At 43.6% G+C, this 25,000-nt stretch overlaps 2 protein-coding genes and 1 non-coding gene across 4 annotated transcripts; 2 read left to right on the top strand and 1 right to left on the bottom strand.

Annotated features, from left to right (window-relative positions):
* Positions 1 to 9,844: 9,844 nt before the first annotated feature.
* On the bottom strand, positions 9,845 to 9,916 carry TRNAT-UGU (transfer RNA threonine (anticodon UGU)). Its single transcript has one exon. It is a non-coding gene; the product is annotated as a tRNA-Thr (tRNA).
* Positions 9,917 to 10,068: 152 nt separating this feature from the next.
* LOC127302418 (uncharacterized) lies at positions 10,069 to 14,374 on the top strand. Its single transcript, XM_051332876.2, has 4 exons — positions 10,069 to 10,395; positions 11,119 to 11,660; positions 12,289 to 13,200; positions 13,700 to 14,374. The coding sequence occupies exons 1-4, from the start codon at positions 10,198 to 10,200 to the stop codon at positions 13,983 to 13,985; spliced, it is 1,938 nt and encodes a 645-aa protein (XP_051188836.1). The 5' UTR covers positions 10,069 to 10,197; the 3' UTR covers positions 13,986 to 14,374.
* A 2,188-nt stretch (positions 14,375 to 16,562) lies between these two features.
* LOC127302419 (ATPase family AAA domain-containing protein At1g05910) lies at positions 16,563 to 23,054 on the top strand. Of its 2 annotated transcripts, none has more exons than XM_051332877.2 (11): positions 16,563 to 16,723; positions 17,110 to 17,365; positions 17,754 to 17,858; positions 17,978 to 19,765; positions 19,846 to 20,034; positions 20,139 to 20,281; positions 20,694 to 20,939; positions 21,542 to 21,728; positions 21,972 to 22,037; positions 22,129 to 22,375; positions 22,459 to 23,054. In XM_051332877.2, the coding sequence occupies exons 2-11, from the start codon at positions 17,156 to 17,158 to the stop codon at positions 22,893 to 22,895; spliced, it is 3,618 nt and encodes a 1,205-aa protein (XP_051188837.1). In that variant the 5' UTR covers positions 16,563 to 16,723; positions 17,110 to 17,155; the 3' UTR covers positions 22,896 to 23,054. The 2 variants fall into 2 exon arrangements, with proteins under 2 accessions (XP_051188837.1, XP_051188838.1); XM_051332878.2 differs by having other exon boundaries at positions 16,564 to 16,723; positions 22,474 to 23,054.
* The last annotated feature ends 1,946 nt before the right edge of the window (positions 23,055 to 25,000 follow it).

A 25,000-nucleotide genomic window follows, 5' to 3' on the forward strand; every position in this document is an offset into this window, starting at 1 on the left:
GGTTATCGCACAACAAGCAACTTAATAAGAGATAAAGTGCATAATTACATATTTAATACCACAATAGTTTTTAAGCTATTTGTCCCATGAGCTATATATTGCAAAGGTGAATGATGGAATTTTAAAGGTAGCACTCAAGCAATTTACTTTGGAATGGCGGAAAAATACCATGTAGTATAGGTAGGTATGGTGGACACAAATGGCATAGTGGTTGGCTCAAGTATTTTGGATGCATGAGAAGTATTCCCTCTCGATACAAGGTTTAGGCTAGCAAGGCTTATTTGAAACAAACACAAGGATGAACCGGTGCAGCAAAACTCACATAAAAGACATATTGAAAACATTATAAGACTCTACACCGTCTTCCTTGTTGTTCAAACTCAATACTAGAAATTATCTAGACCTTAGAGAAACCAAATATGCAAACCAAATTTTAGCATGCTCTATGTATTTCTTCATTAATGGGTGCAAAGCATATGGTGCAAGAGCTTAATCATGAGCACAACAATTGCCAAGTATCACATTACCCAAGACATTTATAGCAATTACTACATGTATCATTTTCCAATTCCAACCATATAACAATTTAACGAAGAAGAAACTTCGCCATGAATATTAAAAGCTAAGAACACATGTGTTCATACGAACCAGCGGAGCGTGTCTCTCTCCCACACAAGCATGATGTAATCCAATTTATTCAAACACAAACAAAAACAAAAACAAACCGACGCTCCAAGCAAAGCACATAAGATGTGACGGAATAAAAATATAGTTTCAGGGGAGGAACCTGATAAGTTGTCGATGAAGAAGGGGATGCCTTGGGCATCCCCAAGCTTAGACGCTTGAGTCTTCTTGAAATATGCAGGGATGAACCACCGGGGCATCCCCAAGCTTAGAATTTTCACTCTCCTTGATCATGTTGCATCATACTCCTCTCTTGATCCTTGAAAACTTCCTCCACACCAAACTCGAAACAACTCATTAGAGGGTTAGTGCACATTATAAATTGACATATTCAGAGGTGAAACAATCATTCTTAACACTTCTGGACATTGCATAATGCTACTGGACATTAGTGGATCAAAGAAATTCATCCAACATAGCGAAAGAGGCAATGCGAAATAAAAGGCAGAATCTGTCAAAACAGAACAGTTCGTATTGACGAATTTTAAAATGGCACCAGACTTGCTCAAATGAAAATGCTCAAATTGAATGAAAGTTGCGTACATATCTGAGGATCATGCACGTAAATTGGCTTAATTTTCTGAGCTACCTACAGGGAGGTGGACCCAGATTCGTGACAGCAAAGAAATCTGGAACTGTGCAGTAATCCAAATCTAGTACTTACTTTTCTATCAACGGCTTTACTTGGCACAACAAAACACAAAACTAAGATAAGGAGAGGTTGTTACAGTAGTAAACAACTTCCAAGACACAAATATAAAACAAATTACTGTAGCAAAATAACACATGGGTTATCTCCCAAGAAGTTCTTTCTTTTTAGCCATTAAGATGGGCTCAGCAGTTTTAATGACGCACTCGCAAGAAATAATATTTGAAGCAAAAGAGAGCATCAAGAGGCAAATTCAAAACACATTTAAGTCTAACATGCTTCCTATGCAAAGGAATCTTGTAAATAAACAAGTTCATGAAGAGCAAAGTAACAAGCATAGGAAGATAAAACAAGTATAGCTTGAAAAATTTCAGCACATAGAGAGGTGTTTTAGTAACATGAAAATTTCTACAACCATATTTTCCTCTCTCATAATAACTTTCAGTAGCAACATGAGCAAACTCAACAATATAACTATCACATAAAGTATTCTTATCATGAGTCCCATGCATAAAATTATTACTCTCCACATAAGCATAATCAATTTTATTAGTAATAGCGGGAGCAAATTCAACAAAGTAGCTATCATTATTATTCTCATCATCAAATATAGGAGGCATATTGTAATCATAATCAAATTTATCCTCCATAACAGGTGGTAACAAAAGACTACTATCATTATAATCATCATAAATAGGAGGCAAAGTATCATCAAAGAAAATTTTCTCCTCAATGCTTGGTGGACTAAAAAGATCATGCTCATCAAAACCAGCTTCCCCAAGCTTAGAATTTTCCATATCATTAGCAACAATGGTGTTCAAAGTATTCATGCTAACATGTTCCATGGGTTTTTTAATTTTCGCATTAAACCATTCATGTCTTGACTCAGGAAATAGTACAAAGAGCTCACAGATGTTTTCCATTATGCCTAACTAGTGTAAACAAGAAACAAAAAGATGCAATTGCAGGATCTTAAGGAAATAGCTTCGAGCACAAACACAATGGCGCCAGAAAAGTACTTTACCTGGAACCGGAGTATGAGTGCCTTTTACCTTTCCTCCCCGGCAACGGCGCCAGAAAAGTGCTTGATGCCTACTTTCCCCCTCCTTTCCTGTAGACAGTGTTGGGCCTCCAAGAGCAGAGGTTTGTAGAACAGAAGAAGTTTTCCCTTAAGTGGATACCCAAGGTTTATCGAACTCAGGGAGGAAGAGGTCAAAGATATCCCTCTCATGCAACCCTGCAACCACAAAGCAAGAAGTCTCTTGTGTCCCCAACACACCTAATAGGTGCACTAGTTCGGCGAAGAGATAGTGAAATACGGTGGTATGAATATATATGAGCAAGAGTAACGGTGCCAGAAAATAGCTTGCTGGCGTGTAGTTGATGGTGGTAGTATTGCAGCAGTAGTAGCACAGTAAAACAGTAAACAAGCAGTAGTAACTCAGCAGTATTTAGGAACAAGGCCTAGGGATTATACTTTCACTAGTGGACACTCTCAACATTGATCACATAACATAATAGATAAATGCATACTCTACACTTTTGTTGGATGATGAACGCATTGCGTAGGATTACACGAACCCTCAATGCCGGAGTTAACAAGCTCCACAATTTGTTCATATTTAAGTAACCTTATAGTGTAAGATAGATCAACATAACCAGATAGATCACATCAATACCATCATAATGATAATTAACTCCACAATCTACAAGAGATCATGATCATAGCCTACGACAAGAACCACACGGTGCACACACTAGTCACCTTTACACACGTGCAGGAGGACTAGAACTACTTTAATAACATCACTAGAGTAGCACATAGATGAATTGTGATACAAAACTCATATGAATCTCAATCATGTAAAGCAGCTCATGAGATCATTGTATTGAAGTACATGGAGAGAGATTAACCACATAGCTACCGGTACAGCCCCGAGCCTCGATGGAGAACTACTCCCTCCTCATGGGAGCAGCAGCGGTGATGAAGATGGCGGTGGAGATGGCAGCGGTGTCGATGGAGAAGCCTTCCGGGGGCACTTCCCCGCTCCGGCAGCGTGCCGGAACAGAGACTCCTGTCCCCCAGATCTTGGCCTCGCGATGGCGGCGGCTCTGGAAGGTTTCTGTGGTTTTCGTCGAACGCCTCGGGGTTTTCGCGACGGAGGCTTTATATAGGCGAAGAGGCGGCGCAGGAGGGCTTCTGGGGGGCCCACACCATAGGGCGGCGCGGCCCCCCCTCTGGCCGCGCCAGGGGGTGGTGTGTGGCCCCTGTGGCTCCTCTACGCGGCTCTCGGGTGTTCTGGATGGTTCCGGGAAAAATAGGAACCCGGGCGTTGATTTCGTCCGATTCCGAGAATATTTCGTTACTAGGATTTACGAAACCAAAACAGCAGAAAACAGAGGCGGCACTTCGGCATCTTGTTAATAGGTTAGTTCCAGAAAATGCACGAATATGACATAAAGTGTGCATAAAACATGTAGATAACATCAATAATGTGGCATGGAACATAAGAAATTATCGATACGTCGGAGACGTATCAGCCACCCTTCTTGAATTTGCCTTTAGACTTGCCCTGTTTCTTGAAACTGGTGGTCTTGTTGACCATCAACACTTGGTGCTCTTTCTTGATCTCAATCTCAGCAGCTTTAAGCATGGAGAAGAGTTCAGGTAACTCTTTGTTCATGTTCTGCATATTGTAGTTCATCACAAAGTTCTTGTAACTAGGTGGCAGTGATTGAAGGATACGATTAATCCCCAGTCTGTTAGGAATAACTATTTCCAAGTCACTGAGTTTCTTCGCATGCCCGGTCATAACAAGCATGTGCTCACTAACGGAGCTACCTTCTTCCATCATGCAACTGAAGAAGTGTTTCGATGCTTCATAGCATTCCACAGCCGCATGAGTTTCAAAAATAGTCTTCAACTCTTTTATCAACTCATGTGGATCGTGGTGCTCAAAACGTTTTTGAAGATTGACTTCCAGACTGCATAGGATGGCACACTGAACTTGAGAGTACCGAGTTTTCCGAGTCGCGTAAACATTCTTTACTTCATCGGTTTCAGTTTCTGCAGGAGGGTCACCTAGCGGTGCATCAAGCACATATTGCAGATTTCCGCCAGCGAGGAAAATCCTCACATGACGGAATCAGTCGGTGAAGTTGCTACCGTTGCTCTTAAGTTTTTCTTTCTCTAGGAACTGGTTAAAATTGATTGGGGACGCCATATCTACAACATATATTTGCAATAGTTTAGACTAAGTTTATGACAAATTGAGTTCAAATTTTAATTCAACATGATTAAAAACTAGGTGAACTCCCACTCAAAACAATATCCCTCGAATTGTCTTAGTGATCACACGAACCAAATCCACCACACCTAAGTCCGATCATCACGAGACAAGATGTAATTTCAATGGCGAACACTCAAAGTGTTCATCATATCAATCATATGATTCATGCTCTACCTTTCGGTATCACGTGTTCCGAGACCATGTCTGTACATGCTAGGCTCGTCAAGTCCACCTTAGTATCCGCATGTGCAAAAACTGGCTTGCACCCGTTGTATGCACTTGTTGATTCTATCACACCCGATCATCACGAGATGCTTCGAAACGACAAGTCTTGGCAACGGTGCTACTAAGGATGAACACTTTATTATCTTGATATTTTAGTGAGAGGGATCATCTTATAATGGTACCGTCGCGATCTAAGCAAAATAAGATGCATAAAAGGATTAACATCACATGCAGTTCATATGTGATATGATATGGCCCTTTTGTCTTTGCGCCTTTGATCTTCATCTCCAAAGCACGGACATGATCTCCATCATCATCGGGCATGATCTCCATCATCGTCGGCGTAGCGTCAAGGTCAATGGCGCCGTCTTCATGATTGTTCTCCCATGTAGCAACTATTACAACTTCTTTGAAATACTACTCAACATGAAATTTTAAAGACAACCATAAGGCTCCTGCCGGTTGCCACAATACAATAATGATCATCTCATACATATTCATCATCACATTATTGCCATATCACATCACCAAACCCTGCAAAAACAAGTTAGACGTCTCTAATTTGGTTTGCATATTTTACGTGGTTTAGGGTTTCCGAGAGAGATCTAATCTACCTACGAACATGAACCACAACGGTGATACTAGTGTTGTCAATAGAAGAGTAAATTTAATCTTCACTATAGTGGGAGAGACAGACACCCGCAAAGCCACTTATGCAATACAAGTTGCATGTCGAGCGTGGAGCAAATCTCATGAACGCGGTCATGTAAAGTTATCCCGAGCCGCTTCATCCCACTATGCCACAAAGATGCAAAGTACTCAAACTAAAGATAACATAAGCATCAACGCCCACAAACCATTGTGTTCTACTCGTGCAACCATCTATGCATAGACACGGCTCTGATACCACTGTAGGATAACGTTGCATAGAAAACAAAAAAAATCCTACCGCGAGAACGCAATCCAAGCCAAGATGCAATCTAGAAGACGGGAGCAACGAGGGGATGATCGAGTCTCACCCTTGAAGAGTTCCAAAGCCTACAAGATGAGGCTCTTGTTGCTGCGGTAGACGATCACTTGCCGCTTGCAAAAGCGCGTAGAAGATCTTGATCACGGCGCCACAATCGGGGCAAAGACCTCCGTACTCGGTCACACGTTCGGTGTTGATGAAGACGACGTCCTTCTCCCCGTTCCAGCGGGCAGCGGAAGTAGTAGCTCCTCCTTGAATCCGGCAGCACGACGGCGTGGTGGCGGTGGCGATGGAGAACTTCGGCGGAGCTTCGCTAAGCTTTGCGGGAGAGGTGGAGGAGAGGGGGCGGCTAGGGTTTGGGAGAGGGAGAGGTGGCCGGCCACTTGAGGGGGTGGGGCCACAATGGCTTTGGTGTGGCCGGCCCCCTCCCCTTGCTCCTCATTATATAGGTGGAACCCCCAAGAGTTGGTCTACAAGTCTTTGAATAAGACCCCAACCCAAAATTTCCATGTAGTAGGGAAACCTACCCAAGGTGGGACTCCCACCCAAGTGGGATTCCCACCTTCCCATGGGGGGAGGTGGCCGGCCACCTTAGGTGGAGTCCACCTGGGACTCCACCCCTAGGGTTGGCCGGCCATGGGTGGTGGAGTCCCTTCGGGACTCCGCCTTCCAAAGTGATTTCTTCCGGACTTTTCTAGAACCTTCTAGAACCTTCCATAAATGCACCGGATCATTTCCAAACTTGGAATATGACTTCCTATATATGAATCTTATTCTCCGGACCATTCCGGAACTCCTCGTGATGTCCGGGATCCTATCCGAGACTTCGAACAATACTTCGAACTCCATTCCGTATTCAAGTTCTACCATTTCAACATCAAACCTTAAGTGTGTCACCCTACGGTTCGTGAACTATGTGGACATGGTTGAGTACTTTCTCCGACCAATAACCAATAGTGGGATCTGGAGATCCATAATGGCTCCCACATATTCAACGATGACTTTAGTGATCGAATGAACCATTCACATACGATACCAATTCCCTTTGTCACGCGATATTTTACTTGTCCGAGGTTTGATCATCGGTATCACTCTATAACTTGTTCAACCTCGTCTCCTGACAAGTACTCTTTACTCGTACCGTGGTATGTGGTCTCTTATGAACTTATTCATATGCTTGCAAGACATTAGACGACATTCCACCGAGAGGGCCCAGAGTATATCTATCCGTCATCGGGATGGACAAATCCCACTGTTGATCCATATGCCTCAACTCATACTTTCCGGATACTTAATCCCATCTTTATAACCACCCATTTACGAAGTGGCGTTTGATGTAATCAAAGTACCTTTCCGGTATAAGTGATTTACATGATCTCATGGTCATAAGGACTAGGTAACTATGTATCGAAAGCTTATAGAAAATAACTTAATGACGTGATCTTATGCTACGCTTAATTGGGTGTGTCTATTACATCATTCATATAATGATATAACCTTGTTATTAATAACATCCAATGTTCATGATTATGAAACTAATCATCCATTAATCAACAAGCTAGTTAAGAGGCATACTAGGGACTCTTTGTTGTTTACATATCACACATGTATCAATGTTTCGGTTAATACAATTATAGCATGGTAAATAAACATTCATCATAAACATAAAGATATATAATAACCACTTTTATTATTGCCTCTTGGGCATATCTCCAACAATTCTCTGACTAGAACACCGACCAGGAAGAGCTCTGGATGTCGGCCGCCCATGTACAAACTGCCTGTTGCCGGTGAGAAAGGTGTCATCCGGCCCTGCTGGTGCTGAACGAAAATGGCCACCACGACTTTTTCCAACCTGTGGTTAAGCGCTATATTTGTTTGTGAAATTCAGATCTGTGGTTAGTTAAAACAAAATTCAGATATGTGGTTCTTGAATGATTTAGGAACGAGCAGAAAATAATTTTTTTACAACAAAAAATGCTATTTAGAAAATTAATTTTTTACCATGGAAAATTAATTTTGATCAACTCAAAAAATCATCGTCAATATATAGGGATATATCAGACTTTTGGCATCAGTTACATGTCTACCAGCCATGCTAAAAGCAGGTTGCCAAACAACAATTTTGCATTTCACCAGCCGTCCAGTTCCAGCTGCTTCTCAGAGCCTGCCATCTTCAGCCGCTTATCGTTCAGCTTCAGCCCAAACAAACAGGTACTGAGCCCGGCATAGCCTGACCTTTGAGCTTACAAACCAAACCCGAACCCAACCCGAAGAGAGGAAAGCCCGACCTGCCCCGACAAACCTAGCCCCAACTAAGCCTAATCCTGTTTTTCTGCAAGCCTGAGCCCGGCCCATCACGACGTTCAGGCTGCAAATTTAGGCCTGAACTCAGCCGACGTGCAAGCCTGACCTGACCAGGCCCGAGATTTTTTGTTTGGGCCGTTTGGTTTGGATGAAGCTATGTACCCGGGTAGAGATGATTTGTCTCAAAGATGTTCCGCTCATCCAAGAATCTGAAACTTCATCTACATAAACTCATAAATAGCCCTTTCCTTTCTTTTCTTGACTTAAAAAGGTAATCAATCCTTTCTTTTCATCTTTTATCAAGTCTTCCTCTTCCTGATTGACTCAATCAGGGATAGAAATTCGGATCAACTATGAGGAGTAGGGCTGCTGGGCAAGTGAATGAACTCTGTCCTAGGCATTTCCAATAAGTTCAGTGAAGTGAGGGCGAAGCTCTGCCCAGATGCACCTGAAACTACATGCATTTGGCTGCATGATTACCTGACTGGTCCTTGATAGAGGCCCACCGAGACATTTGATGGCTCTGAGGGGAAGCCTACGAGCGAGGTACTGCTAGTTCTAGACTAGATTTTGTGTACTTCGGTCAGACCACGAATGCGAAATTAGGCTTCGTGCCACGATCGACCGTTTTCGTCTGAGGTGCCCCCAACGGCCCGATGCATTTTAAAATTTGGAAATATGTTTAATTGATAGAATCAATTACATAGATTTTTTTTCATATGTTTTGAGACATACATAAATTTAAACAGTACAAAATGAGGAAACCTAACTAGTGGGTGTGATGGCCCTCGCCTTTTTTGCTGCGAAGAAAGAACACTCAATCACCGAAACAAGAGTTTTGGACGTCCGCACCTTCTTCGTTGCGATGGAAGAACATCCAAAAACCTACACTAGTGGCTTCAACTGGCACTTGCCATCTTGGTTACAAAGAAAGAACATCCTAGAACTTACAGCTGCCCGTCGCTATCTTCGCCGGAGTCGTCATTGTGGTAGTGGCTACGGCAGGATGAGTTAGTTGAACACACTGACGCACATGTTTCCATTGCCTTCGTAGCGGCAGAGCACATGCATCCGACCTCCAAGTTGTGGGCGCGGGCGAAGCCAATACTGAGGTACATCTTGCCTTGCCCGTCAAATAGGACCTCGGTGGGCCACCGGCACTGATGACAGCTGACTTCCCGCAGGTTCACGGCGGCCGGCTCCCAGCCGGAGAGAAACTCCGCGAACTTGTCCGGGAGTCTCTTTCTGCCCAAATGGTCCTCGGTTATGTGGACGACGAACTCGAAGTACATGTTGTGCAGCCAGCGCGGATGGCCACGCGGCCATGCGCGACGCTTCGCTGCGTCACCCAGTAAATTGCGTGGCTAGCTAGGAAAGTTGCGCGACCATTACGCTGCTTGGGCAGAGGTAGGCGACGGGTTAAACCCCGCGTGCACGCATCTGCGTCACTGACAAGACTAACCCATCACTCACGACACGGGTTTTGGTTTAGTCCGACGCCCCCGCAATGTCTCTTGTGTAGCGGGGACAAGCTCGAGACGCTGAAAAGCGTATTAGGCTATATCGGACGGAAAAAGTGCTTTGCGGTACGAGTGGAAGGGGTCAAATATCGGGTGCGTTTTCAATCGCTTTGGAGGAGGCATGAGAGGACATGCTCTTTAGGAGAACTGGGGAGCGCAAAAAAAAGTCTATTGCTGGAAAAAGGAAAGAAAAATGTATTGCCCTCACGCAGGATCGAACTACGGACCTTCAGTTTACAAGACTGACGCTCTACCACTGAGCTATAAGGGCTGCTGTTGTTTACAAAGTTGTAGATCATACTATTATATATACGCACAGTATCGGATTCAACCCTAAAATGACGCCTGCCACGTGCCAACTGACCTTCTTCCAGAAACACCCTTCTGCGGTGCCGAAATCACGATCTGCCCCTCTCCCGAGTCCTGGAAAACATAGCAAAACACTCATCGTCCTCGTGACCTCGTCTCCATCTCCAACTCTCGCTTCGCGACCCGCCGCCCGAGCCCAAACCCTAACCCTCGCTCCCGCTCGCCGCCGCCGCCGAGGTCGACATGTCCGGGAGGCTGGTCCGTCGGGTCCTCCAGGAGAGGGAGGCTTCCCCGCAGGACCCCGCCGCCGCAGCCGACGGCGGGCTCGTGGTGGTGGATGAAGAAGAGGAGGAGGAGGAGGCTGCCTCCCCGAGACGCGTCGCCGCCCGGAACCCCTTCGATCTCCTCGACGACGACGACGACGAGGCAGAAGACGACAAGGTCCGTTCCTCTCCCCACCGCGCGCTTCTCGTTAGGGTTTATTTGGGTTCCGGATTGCTTCCCCGGTCTAATCGCCGTAGAGCATGCGTGCTGGCGCTCGTGGTGCCATATCTTATATTATGACTGTATAAAATTGGTAGAATGCGAGCAGATGCCCGCTGATCCTTGTGCTTGTGTTAGAGATGCCATGGTTTAGTGTTGGAGAAGAAGAGGCAATAGACAGGATTCGTTGTTTGTGTGCACATGAGGTTGTTTTCATTAAGGGTAGAACTCTAGTAGCACCGAGGGAATTTGGAAGGGATACATGTTGCATCGTGTAATCTGTGTTTGTTACTATTCCTTATTGTCTAGAATCATAATTCATTACTAGTGGTCTGTTGTTGCAATTTGGTCAGTAGTTTTGACCCCGCTTGAACTGCAACTTGTATACCCTTATGAATGGAGTGGCTTCTAGGATGGAGTCTGAGAATTGTTCTGTTGATTAGGAGTTGGTTGTCTGTTTGCTTGCTAGGGGATTGCTCAGGTTGTGTCTATACCACTAGTTTGTGGTGATGCATGTTTGCATTGAATTTTTTATGACAAGGTGAAAGAAATAAGAGATCATGTTTATCAATATTGATCTAGACCATGTGATGTAGCCTTACATAACTCATGTATTTTATACTATGTATCAACCATGATTGATGACTTGCTTTTAATCTTACGTTCTTTACTCCACTGCAGGAAGATGAAGTGGACGCCGATCAAACTGTGAGTTATCCAGAACAGAAACAATCTACGAAAAAGAAGCCTACCAGCGCTGTTCCTGAGACAAACAAGAAATCAAAGAAAAAGAAGAAGAAGGGCAAGGCAGAACCACCAGCCTCAGCGAAGTCAAGGGATGAGAAGTCGCTGGATTCAATTCTGGAAGATCTATCTATTGAAAAGAAGCCCATCCAACAAAAAGTTCATCAAAGTGACAGAGCAGCTGGGAAGGAGATTGAGACAAGCGAAACCACTGTTGGGACATCCTCAGTTCTCGCAATTGATCCCAAGCACCTCAAGGCTGAAAATGAGATGAGGCGCATATTTGGATCAAAGGTAGTGGATTCACTTGAAAACCAGCGGAATGTGCCTGGCCCTTCAAGGCAAGTACGTGGTGTCAGGCGTGCAGCACATAATCCTAGAAGAACCCTCCTTGTATCGCCACCTAGCTTCTGGCCACCATGGGATAAGTTAATGTCAATGGATCTTATTGAGACAAAGGGTAGTTTGAATTACTTCAGGTGAGGTCATATCCTTTACTTTGAACTGTGCATGGTAATATGATCTATATTTGTATGTAAAAATTTTAGTACTTGGTTCTCTTTTGCTGAGATACTAGGAGAACAACTTGTTTCGTCCATAGCCAAAAATTAATTTTGATTGAATACAGAGAAGGCTATTTTATATATCCCATTATCTACAATTGGTAACCGTGTTTGTTTGAACATGCATTCATGCAAGTAGACAGTCCATCAGAGGGCCATTTATATACGCATCATGCAATTGTTATTCCCTCCACGACATTTATGCACTGATTTCTTAGTAATAGAACTAGATGAGGGTTCTTTGAGGACAACATAGCCTTGTCAAAGCACGGGGAATTTGACTTCTGGCTCAAGCTGGAATATTGTTTCGTTGTGATTATGCATTTATTATTGTTTGTCCTGCCATCATTTCAGTAATTCAGTACATCACTAATTTGTATGGGCACAGATAGCATCACTGGTACTCCTTGTGCTTACAATTGTAGTTCATTTTAAGAAGCTTTAAGCAGTACTACAGGTGTAGTAAAATTTCAGAAGTAGGTTTGCTGAAATCTGTTCTAGAGTTCTTGACTTCCTAAGTAACCATGTTTTTTATTTCTTGCAGGTATGTATATGATCCTTCTGTCAGCCACGTGCAGGATTTGTTTGAAGCTGCCAAATCAGCCAATGACCTCAATGCTATCGCTGCTGTATTAGCAAGATACCCCTATCACCCAGACTCATTGTTAACATTTGCTGACTTGTTCAAATATTCTGGAGAACATCAATCCTCAGCAGATGCTGTTGAGAAGTGTCTATTTGCACTTGAGTGTGCTTGGCATCCATTATTTGGTCCACTGCAGGGCAACTACCAGTTGAAATACAGCCATGACACAAATAAGCCATTTTTTACAGCCCTTTTCAGTCATATGAAAAATCTGGATAGGCGTGGTTGCCATCGTTCAGCTTTAGAGGCCTGCAAATTCCTTTTGTCATTGGATTCTGACGACCCAAAGGGTGCTCTGTTTTGCATTGATTACTTTGCTCTAAGATCGCAGCAGTACAAATGGTTGGAACAGTTTGCTGAAGAGTACCAGTGTGATAACTCCCTTTGGTTGTTCCCCAATTTCTCTTATTCTCTTGCCATTGCCCGGTTTTATCTTGAACGTGATGCGGCATCCGAGGATGTTTCTGCTCATGCTGATAAATCAACAGCTATTGACCTCATGAAGCAAGCATTGATGCTTCATCCTCTGGTGCTTTCTAAGATTGTTGACAAGGCTCCTTTGAAAGACTCGTCATGGACCCAAATACTTAAGAATGCATTCTTTGGATCAGCAAAGCCAGGAAGCCCTTCACTTGAGCATGTGATTAACATATATGTTGAACGTCATTATATCATGTGGAGATTCCCGGAACTTCAGAACTTACTCAAAGAAGCTGCTCTTTTGGTGATCGAATCACTGAAGCAGGATAGCAGAGAAGCCAAGGACTGGGCATGTGTTAGGAAAGAGGCATTTTCTTCAGAAAAGAATGAGTAAGTTGCTCCAAAATCTTTGCATGCCAGTTGGAATTCTGTTGACCATTCTTCTTTGCTGGTGCCTTTCATTCGTTTTAATCATTACTTTTTGATGCTTATTTCTTCCTGTTAAGTTGCCAACAACTGAAGCAGTATTGTATGATAACTTTTTATGAAGTATCATTTTGAGGTTAGCATTTTGAGGTGTAGATTTTGCATCTACATCTGAAAGGCTGTATAAAACTGTAATGTTCACGGTTTAGGTTACCAACTCCATCTCAACTTATCAGCAGTGTTGGATCTGTGGTGTTAGTCGTGCATGTTACTTACATGAAAGGATAACTGAAATATAAGCAGTCGGTGCCACCTATACTCGAGAGTAAGATAGTGTAGTTTTGGCGGCAGTTCTTTTCCAGTTCATTGCATATTGTTGTAATTATCTATGTTCGGGATATTGATTCTTAGCTCCTCTTGACTATGTTGAAGAAATCTTGATAAGCTGCGTCTTACTTTGCAGGTATTCTCATCTGCTTGTCTCGGACTTCTCTGACACAACACCATCACTCCCTCCGGAAGAACTAAGGCCATTTATGGTTGGTCCAGGAATGGGTGGCCCAGGAATGGGTCCAGGAATGGCACATGATATGCCACCCATTGAACAAGAAGCTGGGCCTGAGAGACTCCGTGTCCGCCGTGAAGTTGCGGGGCGAAATGCTGCGTTGGTCTTCCTCGAATCACTGCTCCCATGGGTTGACTACGGGGTCAATAATCATGATGAAAATGAGCAAAACGATGACGATTGAGCCATTGAAAGCACGAAGTGACATGGAGGTCATTGTTAAACTCCATGACAGTTGGAGTATGTGATGCTCGAGAAAAGTTGCTGTAGATCACTTGCGATTGTCCTAGTATTTTTCAGGGCCTTGGCAAGGTTATACATGTACAGCTGATCCGCTAAATTGCTAAAAAAGCGCATGCCAGTTTTGGGTCCAGAGATTTAGAATTCAAGTACCATCATCGTTTGAGTTGATATATCAAATTCTGCAACATATCTGTTGGTCATGCTTTATTTATGCTTAGCGCACTGGCAAATACTTCTGTACCAACAGCATAGAGAATATCTGCATTTCGCCCTACTTTCTGTACCTGGCTGTTCGTCCTTTAAATCACTCCTTTTTGGAGATTTAAATCACTCCTTTGTACTTGGAAGACAAATATATGCTTTGCTGTTATTTGTCTGGCAAAACATCTTCACTATTACCAAATGCTGCATTTCTGTTATTTGCTTGTATTTTCCGTCATCCAAGCCACTAACCCCGTTTTGTACACCTGAGTGTATTCAGTGTCAGTTTGCAAGACAGTTTGCACAAGTTCGTCTCGAATTATTCTGTTTTGCGCAAATTCATTTTTTTTTTTGGTTTCAAGCCACAGTATGCCAATGAATTACAAGTTCAAGGTTTTGTGTACACAGCCACGTGCAGTTCTGCACTATGTATCTATGTACCTGAAATTCTGTCTGAGTAACGAGGAAGCCTGGAAAGGCAAAGAGAAACTGGAGATGAGTGCTTGTTTTGGGGGAGCAAGTACAACAGCCTGGTGGTTTCCTGACCGCAGCCAGTTTGTCGTATCACCTGGATGTGGCCGTGTCGTAGCTGATCCCCTGTGACATCCTATCTTATAGCATGCCCTACATCATATGTCGTGGCTTCAACATGTTGCACTTTTTTCACCGAAATTCAATTTATTTGGATGTAATTTTACTCACGTAGTCTTTGCAGGAGGAACAAATTACTGCTGCGCCATTAAGCAAATAAAACTTTGAGTGTTTCTACTTAATTATGGTTCTAAAATCATTTTATCATCCCACTGTTTTTCACCGTGTATGATAAAAAAACGTTACCACATCACTTGACTTGTATTGAGAATCACAAAGAAGTTACGCAAGTTTTTTTTTTTTTTGCCCTAGACATTTTTGTACTATCAACAGTATGCAAAGCCTAATTAGTTATGCTTACGAAAGAAAATCGCTATTTGGGTAAAATAAAGCTCATTATATGATTTTTTTTAAGTTGCTTCTCTCGAGAGGTTCGTATCATCTCAACATATATTTAGGCACACTTTGAAAGTGTTTTTACGTGGACAATTTGAAAGTTACATTGTTGGCCTGTTTGGTTCCCAACCACATTGCCAAACCTAACTTTGGCAAATATAGCAACCACAAAAGTGTGGCTAGAATTTTGGAAGCCACAATGTATGGTAAAAGTTGGTAAAAAGTGCACTCTATGATTGGTGGGACATATAGATAGTGAAATGTGGAAGCTCCAAAGTATGTCAAGAACCAAACACATGCCAAATGCCAAACTTTGGCTTGGCAAAATGTGGCTGGCAACCAAACAACCCATATTACTTGAACCATACAATCCTGTTAAATGGGCCCATGTGGCGAGAAATCCAAAACCATGTTGTTTTGTCTGTTATCGTCTTTGACAAACAAAATAGAGCACCTTTGCATCGTTCGACAAAAGTGGCATTGTAGGAAAGACTGTGCACTATTATTGCACACATGTTATTTCCTTTACATTAAGTCTTTAACTAGTGTAATTTATTTTTCTTTCTTGTGACAATCTTCCTTCACCTACTCAACTTCTTGTATGCAACTAATGAATGATAAAAAAAAATGAATAAAGGGTTGTTGACACATTAACTTAGAAATGACCAAATTGTAAATACCTTATGTTAATAGTCGTTATATCAGTGCCATTGCTTTTAAGATTTTATTCATGTGTCAGGTTATTTTAAACAACACAATTCATTGGTGGATGGCATGGAGGTCAAGGAGGGGCATTCGGCGATTGTCGAGACAGAAGTGTAAAACCGACATGTAAGTCGCTACTCTGGAGGGCGTGTTTGTTCAAAACTATTCAAGTTTCTCTCACATGTACTTTGAAAGTTTTTGAATGGTAACCACCAAATTGCCTTTTTCTCTAAGAAAAACATTTTCAGGAGATTCTTTTTAGAGTGGGTTTGAGAGGGAGAGAATATCCACTCCGGCTAGGTAGGGGTTTAGAGAATCCTACCTAGGTCGGGCAGACAAGAGAAACGACGTACCCTGCTCCCCCAACGGTACAGGATCTCGTTATATACCTCCCCATAAATCCTGGAAATACCCTCTGCACCGTCCGATCCGAATCGAACGCTCACCAAAATCCCCCACGAAATTCCCTATCCCATCCAATCCCTGCCCTAGGCCGCCCCTCCACCCACTGCCACCGGGCCCCGCGTAAACCCGGACCCACCTGTCAGTGACCCCACCAACTCCAACCTTATGTGAACGCCGCGAGGGAGGCGCCCCATCACGTGCCCCGCGCGTGCCTATCAGCAGAGGAGGGGGAAAGGAAAGGAAACCCTGGCGTCGTCTCCTCCGCTTCGAAACCCCCGACGCCAAGCAAACCCTCGGACCCCAAGCCGCCTCCGCCGCCGCCGCCGCCGCGAATCCGCCCGGAGCCCGCGCGCCCGCTCCCCGGCCGGCCGAATCCCCGAGGTCAGCTCCCCGCGGCGCGCGCCTTACGAGTTTTTCCCTTTCGTTAGCGCGTCGTAGCGGCCCATTTTGGGGTTTAGCTCGGGTTTCTAGCGGCGGGGGGTGCAGCGTCGTTCGCTGCGCACGAGCTCGCCGGAGCCGCGGTTAGCTGATCGGTGCCTGGCCGGGTGGATTCGGATGCTATTTTTCTAATCTCGGTTTGAATTCTCGACCTATTTTTTTTTTTTGGGGGCGGGGGGATTCGTGGTCCGCGGAGTACGCAGCGGGTTCCATTTCGTAATGCGCGGGTAGGAGAATCGCAGTTGCTCGGCGTCATCTGGCTTGCATGCGTGGCAGATTTAGGGTTTGGGGAATGGCTGGAATTGACAATAGTGCTTGGCCTGGTTCAGGGAGCAAATGGGCGGCAGCGGCGGTGCTTGAGGAGAAGGAGGGGGTATGGCGGGAATGGATGGGAAGGGTGACGGCCAGGTGGCGCCCGTGAGGAGCAGCGACCGGCTGCGGCAGCGGCCCAAGTACTACGGCCGGGGGTATCTCTACTACTCGCCCAACATGCGCAACAAGATGAACAACAAGAAGCGGGCGCCTGCGTCGCAGATCGCCAAGAAGATGCTTCGCAAGCCGGCTGCGCGGGATCCTCCTGCTGATGTAAGCAACTTTGTATGCTAGTAGTTGTTTGAGATTTACTCTTATCATTGAAAAACGTTCTTATCTGATATGCTGAGGTTCTTATCTGGTGTACCGTGTACAGCATAGTTTTGGTCAGCTGTTACTTTGCATGTCAACGATTGAAATTACTATCAATTCATCTATTGGTTTTAGCTGTTAGCATTATATCCCTGGCTCTACATTCCCACTGCCTGTTCATGGCAGAGAAAATAGCTGTTATTAGTAGGAACGCACAATCTCAGATACAATGGACATTTGGCCACTTCCTAAACCTATTCCTGAACATTATGGCTATAATGCCTTTCTCTGTAGGCATGCTATATCTAATAGATGGCCAGCAACTTGATTATAATAGCTCCTTTTATAGTCTGTTGCAGCAAATCTGCGCCGTTCAACGCGAAAGCGAAGAGTGTCTGTAACTCTGGATGGCTACGGCACAGATAGTTCCAGTATGGAAGATGATGATCTTATGGTGAGTTTCTAGAGTTTCACTGATGATAGTCAATTCTGTAAGCCTCATTGGTACCCAATGCATACTTCAGTTTGCTGATTATTGTTTGAACCAGCTTACATTCCCCCATTTTGTTTCAGAGACCCAGATATCGGTCTTCAAAGAGTAAAGTGAACGATCAAGCATCGGAACGGCCTAAACGCAAGAAAATGTCTAACTCTAACTCCATGCCCCGCCGTGAAGGTTTAAGGCCTAGAAGATCTCTGCGGGGACAAAGGCATCTTCCATTCCAAGATTCTGATGATGACCAGGAAAGTTCTGAAGAACAACATGCGCAAGATCAGAGAGAAAATGGTAATGATATTGAAGAGGATGATGCCAATGAAGAGGAGGTTGATGGAGGTGACGAAGCTGAAGAAGATGAAGATGATGAAGACGGCGAGGAAGAGCCAGAAGGAAGGAAAAAATATGATCTAAGGGATCGTGCAGAAGTTCGTAGACCTTCCCCACGGAAGGAAGTGAAGCACAGACCACAATCTCCCCGCAGAGTACTTGTACATGGCGCTGGTCCAAAGAACAGCAAGTATTTGAAAAAAAGTGGGTCACGCATGCACAAGCGCCCTCGTTTTTCAATGCCAGATGATTCAGATGATTCTCTCCTTGTGGACGAGCCAGATGAAGGTCCATCCATGCCATGGATGCGTAGTGGGAGAGGAGGTATGCCATGGCTTTTGGGTGGAATGGATATGCATAGTTCGGCAGCATGGGGTCTCAATGCTGGAGCGTCTGGATGGGGTCATCAGGGTGACACTGGAGTCAGTACTTCATCACTTATGCCAGGGGCGCAAACTGCTGGACCAAGCTCCAAGGGAGGAGCTGATATTCAGCCTCTGCAGATTGACGAGAGTGTGAGTTTTAGTGATATAGGGGGGTTATCGGAGTACATTGATGCCTTAAAGGAAATGGTTTTCTTCCCTCTGCTGTATCCAGATTTTTTTGCTAACTATCACATCACTCCTCCTAGAGGAGTTCTTCTCTGTGGCCCTCCTGGTACAGGGAAGACATTGATTGCCCGTGCCCTAGCTTGTGCTGCCTCTAAAGCTGGCCAGAAGGTCAGCTTTTATATGCGAAAAGGAGCTGATGTTCTTAGTAAATGGGTTGGAGAGGCTGAAAGGCAGCTCAAGTTGCTTTTTGAGGAAGCTCAAAAAAATCAGCCGGCAATAATTTTTTTCGACGAAATAGATGGCCTTGCCCCTGTGAGATCTAGTAAGCAAGAGCAGATTCACAATTCAATTGTCTCAACATTGCTTGCTTTGATGGATGGTCTTGATTCACGTGGGCAAGTTGTTTTGATCGGAGCAACCAATCGAATTGATGCCATTGATGGTGCATTGCGCAGACCTGGCCGATTTGACCGCGAGTTTTATTTCCCTTTACCTGGCTATGATGCACGGGCTGAAATACTGGATATTCATACACGGAAATGGAAGGAGCCCCCACCAAAGGAGCTAAAGATGGAGCTTGCCGCAAGCTGTGTCGGATATTGTGGGGCTGATTTGAAAGCATTATGTACAGAAGCTGCTATTCGAGCATTTAGAGAGAAGTATCCTCAGGTTTACACAAGTGATGACAAGTTTGTCATTGATGTTGACTCGGTGAGGGTTCAGAAAAACCACTTCTTGGAAGCTATGTCTACAATAACTCCAGCTGCGCATAGGGGATCGATTGTGCATTCAAGGCCACTGTTACCAGTTATTGCTCCATGTTTGAAGAGGCATCTTGAGAAAATAATGGAACGTATTTCTGATGTTTTTCCTTACCTTTCATCGTCAGATGTTAGCAAATATGCTGCCCTTTCATACGGATCTTCCATCTCTCTTGTTTATAGGCCTCGCCTTTTGATATGTGGCGTTGAGGGTGTTGGGCTGGTAGGGTTTCTCCTCTTTTATATAGATATATATTGTCATGTTGTTCCTTTTTTGTTCCTAATGTGTTTTACGCTTAGCAGGATCATGTTGGGCCAGCTGTTCTGCATGAGCTTGAGAAATTTTCTGTTCACTCCTTGGGGTTGCCATCTCTTCTCTCCGATCCAAGTGCAAAGACACCTGAAGAAGCTCTTGTGCATATTTTTGGGGAAGCAAGGAGAACAACACCATCCATACTCTACTTGCCTCAGTTTCATCTTTGGTGGGATACGGTTAGTAGAAGCTGTCCAAGTGATATAAATTTGGTGCTATGAAATGGCTCCTGATAATTTGTTGAATCAGTTATGTAGCTAATCACCTGATCTTTTATGTACAGGCACATGAACAGCTCAGGGCTGTATTATTGACTCTGTTGAATGAGTTGGCATCCAACCTTCCAGTTTTGTTGCTAGGAACTTCATCAGTGGCCTTTGATGACCTCGAAGAGGAGTGTGCTTCCATATTTTCTTCTCGTAATGTGTAAGTTCCTGGTCATGTGTTTGTTTGATCTTGTCTGGGTTGCTTTGACTTGGCTCCTGTTACTATCTAAAACACGTACCATGTTGACTGTCTTGATTGTTCTAGATAATTTATTACTGATTGGTTATTCAGTTTTTTATTCTTTTGAGCTCTATGAATGCTTGGAGGATTAATACACTATCCTGTGATTATTCATCCACCAAGAAACATGGAAACAGTCTCTTTTGCATGTGCAAGGGGTATGCTCCCCAATAGGATGGGAACACCGTTCCTTTCATTTTTGTTGACATGCTTGCTAATCTTTAGTTCACGGTATAAATTTATTATCTGATCAGTTTTGCCTGCTTCGCTTAAGATTCACTTCATTTCATCCTACCTATCTTTTTTTCACCAAGAAAATCTTCTATTATAGATATCAAGTGGAACGACCAGGTGATGATGACAGATTAAGATACTTCACTGTACTGTTTGATTCATTGCTCTCACTTCAAATGGAAGATTCAAGAAGCAAGTCGAAAGACCAGAAGTCTTCTGTCGATCTTCCAAAAGCACCAAAGAAAGTAGATGGCCCTAAGGTTTCCGAGTTGAAAGCTAAGGCAGAAGCTGAGCAACACGCTGTTCGTCGGATGAGAATGTGTCTCCGAGATATTTGTAACAGGTCTGCAATTCACTCCATTGCAGTTGCATATATTTTTTCACTTTTGTCCATCTGTTCTCAGTTTTCATTAATTAACACTGTAGGCAATACGAATAGGTATGGCACTTCTGTTGCAGAACAGTGAAAACTTGCGCTTATGTACCATAATATAACACAAGCTAGTTGCTAACCAGTCTTTGGCCAATCCCCATTTCATGCTTAATCTGAATCTTGAGATCCATGTTGAGTTGATTCAAGTTCAAGGAGTGGTAGCATCAGCTTTGCTTGGCAGTTTCGTTCCAGACGAACAAATTTGTATGGTTCAGTACTGTGGTGAAGAGAACAGTGGGCTGTCATCTAAGCAGTTCTGTTCTTAAACTTGAAAGATGTTGTACGTAGTAAAAATTAGATATCTGAGGAACATATGAACTTTAGATATCTGAAAGCACATCCTTCTGAAACAACCACGAAACTGAAATTTTGTTTAATATATGATTCCAAAAACTTCTGAGACCTTATCTTCTGTTGCATATGCAAAAAATCACTAGTATCATCTCAGACAGTACTGTTCACTTGGTATTTAACAAGATGGAAATGATTAAGGTATGCCTTTATCATTTCAGGATTTTGTATAACAAAAGGTTCAATGCATTCCACTTCCCAGTATCAGAAGAGGAAGTACCGGACTATCGAGCAATAATTCACAACCCCATGGATATGGCTGCTGTCTTGCAGCGGGTGGACTCTGGAGAGTACTTCACTCGGGCAGCATTCATGAAGGATATTGATCTTATAGTCTCAAATGCAAAGGTTTGTATTTTCTTGTTTAGGGGATTTTGTTTTCCACTCATGTTATGTATTTCGAAGTTTTAATGTAATGCTGATCTTTCTGATGATTACAACTGAAGCAACTACTGAACATCCATAACAACTGTAGCGGTAGTTCGTTGTGATCTTTCTGAGGATGTCGGCTAAAACAATGACACAACTTCTATAACTACTCTTATGATTTTATCTACCAGTGTGTTGCTAAACTTTTAACAACTTTTGCAGACTTACAATGGTGAGGATTACAATGGATCTAGGATCGTCAGTAGAGCATGTGAACTCCGAGATGTGGTATGTTTTTTGTTCTGGCACTTGTCGCCATATTTTATTGTTGACTAGGCCTGTATGTTTGTTTGTGTAATTATTGAGTATCTTTGTTCAGGTGCAAGGTATGCTGTCACAGATGGACCCATCTTTGGTGTCCTTTTGTGATAAAATTGCTGCACAGGGGGGACCACTGCAGTTTATGGATGGTGAGGATAGCTCCATTCTCCAAGCGCCTCCTGTTGTTCAGTTAGTTTCTGTTACTAGAACAAGCGCGAGGCTTCGTAATGTACAGCCAGATGTTGATCTGTCACGAAGTTATGAGGTGCTAAAGCGGCACAAGAAAAGCACTGAAAACGAACAAGGTAATTTTCTAATATTGACTGACTGTATTGCGATCTGCTGATCGCGGCATTTTAAGTGGCGATACAAAATAAAATTATTCAAGTGACCATTGTTTCAGGCTCGACTATCAAAGAGTCGACAGCAAGAGATGAAAGGTCTCCTGGCGATGTGGATTTGTCAAAGCCAACTTCCCCGGAAGAAGCTCCAGAAGGACCAGTTTCAAATGGCCCTCTAAAAGAAGCTGACAAGGCACCAGCTGAAGTACCCGCAGTACCTGGCTCTCCTCCTGAACCCATGGTCACTGATAATGGCCAAGAGGCCACCATGCCTACCAGTGATGACACGCCTGAACAGCTGGAAGCTGTGAAACAGCGCTTCATGGAGCTCACCGTAGGCTACGGGGTACCGCAGCTCGAGAGGCTCTACTCCCGGATAATGAAAGGTGCATTAGAGTTGAGAGGTAAAGAAACCAATGAGGACCACAGACGGTTAGTTGTTAGGCATTTGTTGTCATTTGTTGAGAACGGTGACAATTTTTAACTCTGAGCAGCAAGAAGAGATTACTAGTTTCCCCTGTGTACATTCCATTGTCTTTCAGACCAAAGAAATAGTGGGAGCAAGAATCCTAGGAGTTGTTCATGCCTCCTGATGTAACAACATTCTCTGAAATGGTCAGTGTTAGTGATACAATTTTGAGTAGCAAGTGCTGTCTTTGTGGATTTAAATTATCAGCATCACCTTTCGTTGTGACCTGTTTTTTTCGAGAATGAGATATATAACAGTATTGAAACAGGAGTAGCTGGGACGAGTACACAGAAGGCTTAACAACAGTATTGGTAAGTGTGATCATTAGCCTGATTCCCTAGCGCTCGGGGCACACGTGCAGCAGAAAACATGAGTGTGGTGTACTCTGTTTCAACTACGAGGAAGGTTGGCGTGGCGGCGCGCCATGACCATGGTGCTAATCTTCTAGTAGACTTAATTAGTGGGTTACTTCTTTAAAATGTGTTTTTTGAGCCGTTGCATATATATATTTTACACGGTAGAAAGTCTTATCAAAGTTACCGTATGATAACCTGAATCTTTTCAGAGTGTTTTTTTTGAGCCATTTTGTACAAGTGATGTAGTTTAAAAGAAAGTTTTCTCAAAGTTACCATGAAGCTATTGCAGAAGAAGGCCGTTGAGGAGCTTCTGTCGAAGAATTAATGGTGAAGATTACTGTACAAGCACCATTGAAAAAAATACTAACTACTGTTGGAGAATTACTATTGCTATTGAAGAGTTACGTGAGAGAATGTCTGTAGAAGTCTTATCAAAGTTACCGTAGGATAACCTGAATTTTTTTAGAGTGTTGTTTTTGAGCCATTTTGTATAAATAATGTACCAGTTTAAAAGAAAAGTTTTCTCAAAGCTACAAGCTATTGCAGAAGACCCTTGCTTCGGTCAATTAATTAGAGCATCTCCAACCACGTTTCCCAAAAATGTCCGCTAAAAAGATTTAGGGCACGTCGGACGTTTGACCTCCCCCAACCGCGTGTCTCAAAGCTTCTTCTCGTGAACCAATACGGTGTCCGGTGCTCCAAACCCGTCCCCGCTACACACGGATGCTACAGGACGCCGGACAGAAAGAAAACCTGCGTGGGTTCCTGAAAGAACATCTCTCGGATTATGTTTTGAAATGTTTGATATCAATATATATGATACACTAATGTTTGATGAGATGGTGCAGATAATATATATGTTTAGGGTTGTGGTTGTTTTGTGTGGAAAAACCAATCAAAAGGAAGCAGGATCAACTTCACCAGGCCGGATTTTCCGGGCCGAATATTTGCAAAATATCCGGCCCGACCCTCACTTACACCGGATTATCCGGCCCTAGATTTCCCCTCTTCTTTCTCCTCCCCAAGCTGCTCAAAATCCTGCCAAGTTCATCACCATTAGAGCCACCTCAAGAAACACAAGAATCACAAGATCTCCTCCTCCAACCAACCAAAGCTCTTGATCTTTGGAGATTCGAAGGAGAAGACCCCGATCTACATCTTCACCGAAGCGATTTGCATTTCCCCCTCGTATGGTTGAGGCCCCCTTTGCTAGTGTTCCTATTTTGGAATCCCTAGTTGTTTGTTGTTGTTGATGTGTTCTTGTTAATTGTTGTGTTGTTAGAGACTTGGGAGACTCCAATTTGGTTGTGGATGTGTGCCCCAAGAACCTTGTGAAAGCCCGGTTTCCGCCTCGAGGAAATCCCTTAGTGGAAGTGGGCTAGGCCTTTGTGGCGGTGCTCACAGGAGACCTGAGTGAAGCCTTCGTGGCGTTGGTCTGGCTTTCGTAGCGACCACACTCCTCCAAACATAGACGTACCTTCTTGCAAAGGAAGGGAACTACGGGAATCAACTCCGTGTCTCTGCGTGCTTCACTCTCGGTTACCTCTATCTGTTTATCTCCCCTATATATTGCATAGCTATATCTTGCTTAGTTGTAAACCTTGTCATATAGGTAAATTCACATAGTTGCATATCTAGAGAATTTACCTTTGTGTCAAGCCTAAATTCAAAAAGAACTAAAAATTGGTTAGCATCTATTCACCCCCCTCTAGGTGCGGCATACGATCCTTTTAGTTCCTACCTTCCAGCGACCATATCCGATAT

The sequence above is a fragment of the Lolium perenne genome, chromosome 5 (genome assembly GCF_019359855.2).
Source record: "Lolium perenne isolate Kyuss_39 chromosome 5, Kyuss_2.0, whole genome shotgun sequence".
NCBI classification, from domain to species: domain Eukaryota; kingdom Viridiplantae; phylum Streptophyta; class Magnoliopsida; order Poales; family Poaceae; genus Lolium; species Lolium perenne.